Source organism: Solanum pennellii, chromosome 4, assembly GCF_001406875.1.
Source record: "Solanum pennellii chromosome 4, SPENNV200".
In the NCBI taxonomy this organism is placed as follows: domain Eukaryota; kingdom Viridiplantae; phylum Streptophyta; class Magnoliopsida; order Solanales; family Solanaceae; genus Solanum; species Solanum pennellii.
Genome location: NC_028640.1, coordinates 61,925,151 through 61,935,048, shown reverse-complemented (window position 1 = coordinate 61,935,048; position 9,898 = coordinate 61,925,151). Strand labels below are relative to the sequence as shown.

The 9,898-nt window shown below is 31.9% G+C and overlaps 2 protein-coding genes across 2 annotated transcripts in view; one reads left to right on the top strand and one right to left on the bottom strand.

Moving 5' to 3' along the window:
• Positions 1-1,391: 1,391 nt before the first annotated feature.
• LOC107016075 (ras-related protein Rab7-like) lies at positions 1,392-4,936 on the top strand. Its single transcript, XM_015216553.2, has 8 exons — positions 1,392-1,654; positions 1,804-1,830; positions 2,088-2,187; positions 2,411-2,557; positions 2,957-3,037; positions 3,779-3,924; positions 4,521-4,559; positions 4,721-4,936. The coding sequence occupies exons 1-8, from the start codon at positions 1,602-1,604 to the stop codon at positions 4,785-4,787; spliced, it is 660 nt and encodes a 219-aa protein (XP_015072039.1). The 5' UTR covers positions 1,392-1,601; the 3' UTR covers positions 4,788-4,936.
• A 333-nt stretch (positions 4,937-5,269) lies between these two features.
• LOC107018035 (RNA cytidine acetyltransferase 2-like) overlaps positions 5,270-9,898 on the bottom strand; it is a 16,970-nt gene continuing 12,341 nt past the window's right edge. The window contains exons 18-26 of the mRNA XM_015218379.2: positions 9,225-9,318; positions 8,707-8,886; positions 8,511-8,619; positions 8,008-8,077; positions 7,794-7,932; positions 6,544-6,672; positions 6,260-6,385; positions 5,918-5,983; positions 5,270-5,841 (exon numbers count right to left, since the gene is read on the bottom strand). Coding sequence (XP_015073865.1) covers positions 5,581-5,841; positions 5,918-5,983; positions 6,260-6,385; positions 6,544-6,672; positions 7,794-7,932; positions 8,008-8,077; positions 8,511-8,619; positions 8,707-8,886; positions 9,225-9,318 — 1,174 coding nt within the window. The 3' untranslated portion in view covers positions 5,270-5,580. The remainder of the gene's footprint in view (positions 5,842-5,917; positions 5,984-6,259; positions 6,386-6,543; positions 6,673-7,793; positions 7,933-8,007; positions 8,078-8,510; positions 8,620-8,706; positions 8,887-9,224; positions 9,319-9,898) is intronic.

The following is a 9,898-nucleotide window of genomic DNA, read 5'->3' as shown; positions in this document are numbered from 1 at the left end:
AGTAAGTGTCTATTTATATTAGTTGCCCGTATCATTATAAATAATTGTTCCAAATTACTTTTTAAACTATAAAATCAAAATCAAATTAGTTGATTTTTTTTCAATTTATCTTTATAATTGTTACTATTTATGAATGTAAAAATTTGTAAAGTTTCTTTTATAATAAAAATTTAAAAAATTATTCTTCTTATTTATAATTCGTTAAGAAACGCAAAAATGGGGAGAAAGACGATTAATATACACAGTAAATAACTTATTCTTAAATGCAAAACATTTACGTGGCATGCACAAAGGTCCCGTTTGTGGTTCTACAGAGAGGCAAAACATTTAAATCAAGACAAATTAATTTTAAAAAATCATTTTATCTTAAAATTAACTTTTTTTGAAAGTGTAAACAGTAATGATCACATGCATAAATATTGTGAAATTTCAAAAAAGTTCCTTCATTTATGATCTTTTATTTTTGTACAATATATTTAGTCAAAAGAGTTGCCTGAATAAGGCACATAAATAGAAAGAATATTTATGTAGTTATTTAATATTAAGATAGAAAGAAAAAATATAATAAAAATCCTTCGATTTTATAAATTAAACAGATAAACTAAAATAATTATTTAATGTAGGAGCCAATTAATAGTATGAAATAAAAGCCGTGGGAACCTTGATATTTAAGCTCAAGAGATTCAATTTGGAAATCCTATAATTAAAAAAAATAGAGTATATGAAACAACTCCCCTAAAATGAAAAAGACTAATTAGGGTGGGTTTGATATGGAAATATTTTCTATTTTCATGTTCAATTATATATAAATACTATTAAAATAATGATCTTTATTTATATATATAAAATACAAATAAATGAATAAATAACTCATTTATTATATTAAAAAATGTATTTCATAAAAATATTTTGCTTCGTAAAGAAAACAATATTGAAGTCATCAACTTCTCTTGATTAAGAACTAATAATGCAAAAATTATGCAAAATTCAAAATCACCTAAATCCAAGGTCAACACTTTACATGGGATCCACTATCCCTTGAAAAAAATTAAATTAAATAATCATCAAAGAGCTAGAAAGACTCATTCCATTAACAACCAACAAATCATAAAAACAAAAGTTTTGCTGGCAAAAATCTTTTTGGTCAATGAATAAGCTTCCATTTCCAATTTTTTTAAAAAATTATTTTTTCACGATTAATTCAGATTCACTCTCTGTAAGCCTTAGTTAAGGGAATGAGCTCCCTAATAGAATTTTTTCATATTCAAGATTTGAACTCGATATTTCTGATTAAAGATAAAAAGATCTTATTTATCTCATCATAATCAGCATCGATTTTTCATTGCCAATTAAATTTCCTTTCTTCATATACAAAAACCATAAAGAACATAGATATAAAAGAGTAAACAAAACAAAGAAAAGGAATTGTAGAAACACAAATGGCCACACCTATATCTTTTGAACATGTCCACCACTTAATTCTCCCTATATCTTTGGTTCCCTCCAGAAGAAAATAATCTTTATAACAAAGTTTCTTCAAAAACAAAAATAAAGACATCATTTCAAACTATACTACAAAGTAACAAGTTGTTTCTTGAAACATGTCCCAACCACTAAGAAGTTTGCTCAAAGTCATTGTTCTTGGTGATTGTGGGTAAGAACTTTCACTATCCTTTTTATCCTTTTTGCTATTTTCAAGCATAAGCAGAATCAGAATATAAAGTTTATGAGTTCGAGATTTTAATTAAGTCATTAAATTGTTCTTATTCTTCTTCTAACACTTTAACATGTTTGTATTCTCAGGGTGGGAAAAACATCTTTGGTGAACCAGTATCCATCACATGGCATAGACTTTTTCATTTCATTATATTCGGTGACGGAGTCAAGATTTATTAATTGGGTGATAATACATTTTATAATGTTTTAAGTGATTTTTATTTTATTTATTATTTTATTTGTACAAATGGGAAGAGGACATTTTCTCAAAAGTATTATATTCTAGGTAGAGATGACAAAATGTGATGGAGTAAGGTATTATTTAGTCAAGTTTCTTTTGCAATTTGTGGTTTCATTAACTACAATTATAGATATGTTTTCAAGAAGTTTAGGGAACAATATAAGGCAACAATTGGAGCTGATTTTGCTACTAAAGAACTAGAGATTGGTGAAAGAGTAGTCACATTGCAAGTAAGTGACTTTGTTCTATAAAATTGATTATGGTGGTCGATCAGGTTCATCATCTATTATATATACATAAAAAAAATTGACGTTGTATATATAGTATGACGACTTTCTAGCAAAGGAAATTCAGATGAACCCTTCTGACCATCTGACTCCGCCCCGGATTACAAAAAGTCAAATATTGAATATTTTGATCCTAAGTTAATTTTTTTTGAATTTGTTTTGGTAGATATGGGACACAGCAGGGCAAGAAAGGTTTCATAGTCTTGGTGTTGCATTTTATAGAGGAGCAGATTGTTGCATTCTTGTATATGATGTGAATGTGCCTAAGTCATTTGAGACTCTTCAACATTGGCATGAAGAATTTATCAAACAGGTGATCTCAATCAATTAATTTGATAGTATTTTCTCACGACTTTTTCCATTTCTGTGCTTCTTTTTTTTCCTTGAGTTGAGGGTCTATCTAGTGAAGTAGCCATATATAGTCCAGGATGATCAATTGAACACCCTTCATCGAAAAATTATACGACATATATAGGTCAAAAATTATAATTCATATACTATATAATTTGAAACAGATTCTCCAAACTCCACATTCTGAGATTACACAAAGTATGTTATTGTTCTTGTTATTGTTATTGTTATTGTTGTTATGTTGCGGGTCAATTTGTTAATTTATATATTATGACCTCCTTTTCAAGTTGATATTTGGCATTTTTTTTATTTAATTGATTAATTCAAAATAGTAATTTTGTTAGTATGTGAGTGATTCCAGGCAGACCTAACAGAGCCTGAAAAATTCCCATTTGTCTTGATTGGTAACAAAGTAGACTTGGAATATGGCAGCACTGAGATAGTAAGTTTTTATGTTCATTCATTTTTGTTAAATAATTTCCTTCAATATCAATTTATGTTTTTTAAAAAATAGCATATATAAATGTAAATATAAAGTAAAATTAGGAATTAGGAAGATAAGGCAGGTCACATGCACTGATTAGAAAAAAGTGGGATAATGCACGAGTACTTATATTCGAAATTTCATAGACACACTTATATTATACTGAGGTTATATTAACCCCCTGAACTTATTTATTAATAATTTTCTATCCCTTTTCGTCCTACGTGACACTCTTGTGGGCCCAACGTTGATTGACTTTTTTTTTCAAACTAGTGTCACGTAAGCCGAAAAGGGATAGAAATTATTATAAAATAAATTCATGGAGGGTAATAGGACCTTAGTATAGTATAAGTGTGTCTATAAAATTTTGGACATAGATTGAGAGGGTACTTGTGCATTTTCCCGAAAAAAGTAGTTCAAACTTCAATGCACAAAGCATTCTATCTTAACATTGGATCCACAGAGGGGTTGCATGCCCGCACCCAATGAAATGTGATCTAGACAGCTAGCCTATTTTGATGCAAGCATCAATTGTTGATTTCTTAGCTAGAATTTGTAACATATACAAATCACATATATATAAGCAATTTTATTGTTACTCGAAGACTCTCCTTCATACTATGTACATTAATAGTAGAAAATTTCTTTAAACTGTCAGCATATATACGTCATTTTTTAATTAAAGAAATCCAATGACAGGTTTCAGAGAAGCAAGCAAGGGAATGGTGTGGTTGTAGAGGAAATATACAAAACTTTATGACCTCAGCTAAGGAGGATTATAATGTTGATGCTGCATTTTTGTGTGCTGCACAACTTGCCCTGGCCAATGAAGATGATCACAACATGTAAGTATAATCTAAATAAATATTATCACCGGTGGGGTTGGGAGTGTGTTGCAGGGTGGGAAAGATACGACGTGAAATGTTACTTGTGAAATTTCTTTTTCCCAACTTTCATCAAAAAAGATAATTTCCTCATTTTTTAAGGAACATGTTTTCCTTCAGAATAAATATGTCCCCATCAAGTTTTGACCGACAGAACATAGAAAAATTAAATCAAAAAATGTTTCTTCCTCCGTACCAAACACACCTTGACTATCCATCATAATTTTGTGACAAATTCGAGCATCACAAAAATTACGTACGAAAAGAATAGAATAACTCACAAATTTATGAATTCGCCATAAAACCATCACAAATCCATCATAATTCTGTGATAAACCTATCATAAATTGTTTTCTTTTTCTACTATATTTGATGTTCAGTATTAACATTAAAATTCAGTTAATTTAAATTCGCACAGATAGGATCCATTGAGGGGCAACTTTTCTACCAAAAGAAATTTCATACTCAGGGCTCAAAATTGAGAGCACTAATAATTATTATCGATGTTTTTTGTGTTTTCTTGTAATTTTGACATTTGTCATGTTAATTTACTCCAGCTGGCAGGCATCATTAGATGAAGAAATGCCTTCTCATTGGTGAGTAATTGATGTGTACATAGACAATTTAAATTGATATTTTATTTTTATTTTTTTTCCTCTTCTCTCTTTTGATCCGAACTCACAACCTTCGAATTGAAAGTAAAGACTACTTATCATACGATCAACTCACTCATCTACTGTTCTCTTTTTTTTCTCAGTCAACTCCAAAGAATACCAGAATCTGTATCAGGAATTGAGCAGCAAAGAGGAGGATGTTCATGTTAATTTACCTGTTTCTTCTTCTAATTCTTTATTTATTGTTTTATTTGGTACTTCCATAATTTTCACTATTGTTTATATCTTACTTAGAAATTCCTTTCTTTGATGAATAAACAAAGCCTACTTTGTTAAATTGAACTACAATTTCAGAGGTTTTTAGGTTTTAAATTTAATGTTGAAATTGCATCAACAGTTATGTTTATTCAGTAATTTTATTTGTCTACAAAGAAATATGGATACAGTTAAGGGAAAAGGCAAATAGACACATGATTATGGCAGTTCTTGAGGTAAAATAAAAAGAATAAATAGATGCAATTGTGAGAAGAGATCACAAGGTGTGGGATTGAAACTCTTAAAGTTATCTGTATTATGAAAATTCGGATGGTCAACCAATGAATCGACTAAAATTCCTCAATAACAGAATATATGTACTATTTACGCATAAGTAAGAAATCTGAACTTCTTCATGAAACAAATCAAACTCCTTATAGAACAATTGCTAAAAACTTGATATAAGATTGGTGCAGAAAAATGATGATATATAATGGACGAAAAAAAGAAGTGCTTTAACCTATAACATAGCTGATAAAAAACATTCTAAGAAAATTGTACTTCTGCAAAGAAACTATGACAAAATTGGACCTATAAATGATTGCATAAATAGTGATGATGGTTGCGATTAAGAAAATAATATGATGTAAGATACGTATTATCTTGATCTACTCCTCCACGGTGGAGAAGTCTCCTAAGCAGGCCTTAAGGAAAGGAAAGGAGGGTAAAAGTTGTTACGTGAACACGATTAACCCTTCCTCTTCTTGTGTGATTTGGATCCGGAGTTGTTTTTGTGTCTTTTCTTGTCACTGTTTTCACTCTCTGGCTTGGAGTGCTTCTTCTCCAACTTGCTTTTGTTGGATTTTACACTAACTACACCACCAGAACTTATCTTCCCACCGCCATTCTGGAGAGCACTTTCAAAATCAGCCTCTCTGTCTACTATAGCGAATTGCTGAAATAGCTCTGGGTCCAACAAACCTTCCGTTGTCTTGGCTTTCATGTCATCCTAGATATGATCTTAGGTAAGTATATATTTTTCCAAATGGGAGAACTTGCAGAGACCAAAGCAAGTAAATTCAAACCTGAACTTTTTTTGCAGCATCATTGAGATCTTCATCAACAGATATCAGATGTGGTTCCAATGTAATCTGAAAACAAGAAGGAAAAAAAGTGCCTCCATTAATCTTCAGCGATGATAGATGAACAGCAGACAAGCAGTTACAGTGCCTCAAATGCTGCTATTTGATGAAACAAAATTGGTCACTTCTTGAGACAAACTAACATGAGAAGTGTCAGACTCTCTTTCTGTTGCCTAGTCACTCATAGTATGACGATGCATGCAGATATTTATCACATTATTAGTTTCTCTTTGTCATAGCATCATAGGACGTTTGGAGAGTGAAATAAGTAACTTATCTGCTTACCGCTTTAAGCCGAGATGCAGTTGATGAAAATTCTTTTGATTTTAGATTATGCAGGTATTTGAAAAGCCTCTTCATGGTTTTCATGAAAAAGGACAATACTTGTTGCCTTTCCAAATTCATTTCTACCTGTAAAATAAAATTGAAAAGAGTAAACTCGAAGCAATGGAGTTCATTGGATGAAATATCTTATTTAGTTTGGATGTGATGAAGGACAATTAGCAGCATTAACAAAACCTGATAGTACAGAATAACCTATTCAAAATAAAGACTAGCAAGCAGCAAACCTCTATTTCAGAGATGTCTTTGTGTTGCAGGCCATAGCAAAGCAATATGGAAGCCTGGACATATGAAAGTGAAACTGGCAAATGCTCCAAAAAGTACTCACGCGCAAGTTTTTGAGCAACATCTCGAATCTGTGTAAAAATTTCATGCAAATAATCAATTTGAATAATAAACAAATATCAGGCACTTCTGAGATATTCGAACAATGCTTGCACTAGGAAATAATGGAACAGTGTCTACACACAAAATAACAGTCACTTTTGAAGGGTTTGTTGTTGAGCAGCACATCCTTTTTATCCCTCAGTTCTTTCCCTTTTCCTATTAGCCATCTTTATAATTCTAGGAACCGGAGAACAAGCCACTTAACGAAAAATAATTAGATATCAAATGTTTAATTATTGGATTTTCTTCCAATTTATCAAATAGAACTTCAACCTTTATTACTGAACACCTAAACACAAACAGACAAGAAAAGGAAAATCATGCCCTTGTTATTTATAAAGAAATATATCTGACATATTTCACTTGTCATTTTTGGTTCAGAACTTTCTTGTTGAACACCTAGACAAACAGACAAAGAAGAGGAAAATCATGCCCTTGTTATTTATAAAGAAATATAACTGACATATTTCACTTGTCATTTTTTGTTCAGAATTTTCTTGTTTGTCAAAAGTACCAATATGAGTATTTCATTTACACTTGAACCATGTTGTTCTTGTCAAAAGTAATGTGCACCAATTCGAGTTTTTAATCCACATAGGGACCAGATATCAACATCTTTTAAGAGCAGATGGTAGCAGGAGTTCACCAAATCATTCACCAGATTTGCGTAAAAGTGAACTCCAGTTGGTTATGATGCTTGAAATTCGAAAATGCCAACTTCAAGCTCTTGTCAGTGATTCAAGTTTTTCAGGCATGTAGACCACAATGTTTGTCTAAAGTACAATCTCTATATGATTGTTGATATTGAAACATACATCTAGCATAACAAGATAGTAGCACCAACAAAAATCTTCTATCTCTTCTCCAGATAACATATTTTCATTCCCATCACTAATTGAGATCTAACCAGTAAGTCCATAAGGTTATTTGAGTAGGCTCAAAGCACTCTTAGCCTTTTTCTTAATAGACAGTTCATACAGCACGTTTGTCCACTTACCCATTTCGACAAGTATAAACTGTAACACAAAGGATCTTGCTTCGCTATTTAGTATTAACATATTTCCTCATAAATCATTAACTCAGAACTTACCAAGGGGTAGTCAATAAGGCTATTTGAGTAAGCTTCAAGCATCTTCATCTCATCAGGGTTCAGAACAAACTTCATGGAGTTTGACAATTCACTTGAAGCAGGGTCCTGCTCCACAAAGTTGATCTTTGGATCAAAGACACTGCACGATTATGGCCATCATAAGCATATATAAAGAGGCACACATATAACTAACCATCAAAATATACATTCTTACCTCATAGCAAGCTTGTAATTCATCTTCTGGTAGGTAGAACCCAACAGTTCAACTAACCTTTTCTTGTATACTGACAATGTTATAAACAACATCAATATCAAAATAGGTATTGACAACAACTCTAAAATTATAGAAAAAAGTAATAGAATAAATACATGTTACTACAATAACTGCAACTTGTTTGATAGGATGTGGATACAAAGGGGGAAGATAAAAGTGTGACGGCAAAATATGGAACTTGTATCTCTGTTTTCTCCATATTTTGGACCAGAATCCCAAGGACAAATTTCACCTCCTCACTGAAATTTTTCATAATTCCAAAAGTTGATTGTAATATGAAGTCACTACTCTATAACAATGCATGAATGCTGACAAACATATATTAGGAATTGTAACATTTGAGTTCCTCTTTATCATGACAAAAGATCTTCTTCCATTCTCCTTCCAGTTCCTTCCGATGATAAGCTAAAAAAAAATCAAGGAGGACAAAAACAACTTATCACCTTGGTAAAGGGGACCATAAAAGCCCCACTCATCTGATTCAGCAGCTTTAACATCATCATTCTTCAATGCCTTCAAGACCATGCATGTGTACTCGCCGGTTACACTATTCTGATTCATCCAATCACATGTTGATCACTAATCCTCAACTGCAAACATCTAAAAATAACTGAAGGAACAGAGGACTCTTAGACTTACCGGGGCATTGCCTATGAAAAATGGAGCAAACTTATGTTTTCTCCAAAAGCGGAAGAGATCCAATGTAAGTCCAAATGAGACACCAAGGTAATGGAGCCTTTCAGGCCGTCTTTCACCTAAAGGAACAAGCAATGGAGGAAGATCTGTTCTTGGTCTTATATTTTCTTCAAGCAAAGATACCTGCAAGGAAGGTGGTTTGAATTCAGTAACAAAAAGCAAGCAAATGATCTAATCCCACATAGAAGTATTTCTAGACTTTGCAACCATCCCATTTGCCATATTACAGCAAATGATTAATCACAAGAGTTAACACAATGAACGCACTAGACAGTGGTCTGGAGACAAACCACATCAATACGAAGAAAGACACAGATTCAATGAGAAATAATATTATGATTTAACACTGTCTTAAAAGGGTACAATGATATAATTTTTTTGCAACTTTAGGACACCCAAGGGATAAAAGGGAAGCCAATAACCTAAAGTACAAACTGCAAAGTTAGATCAAATAAGATTACCTCCTGTGCAGCTTCAGTTACATTGACTTGAGGAGTCTCCAATGTATCTTCTGTCTCTACTTCGGATAATTGCGTAAACTGACCCTCAAAGTACCTATTAAACACATTCAGTAGAAAAATGCATAATATGTACTCAACTGAAAACACATTAATCTAGAAATGAAAACCTAAAAGCCATGAAACACAATAAATATGCAGATTTACAAGTGTAAAAGGAAACCACGCTCAAGTGTAAAAAGGAAGAAGTCAACAAGTGTAGAACCGTTCCATATCATCATCAACAATCAAGAACAAAAAAACCATTCTTTTATACCTACTTTTCATAATATACTACACTAAGATTATAGTGAGCAGTCATTTCACATCATTTTAGGCAGGTAAAGGTGTGTTGTTCAGAGGCAATCAAGGTCATATTCAGGATTCACAGTAGTGTGAATTTTAATAATATCTCTGTTGTACCAAACAACAAGGGTCCTTGACCTTTGACATACAAATAGACAAGAATGATATGAATGCTTACAGGCTAGGCATGATCCGTAAACCAGCTGAATTATTAATTCACACCAGACCAAAAACAATTACAAGCAATTGACAGAATACACTTTCTTTTTCCTTGATTTTTTTTGAGAATGGTGACAGGTTCATATATATATATATATATATATATATATACA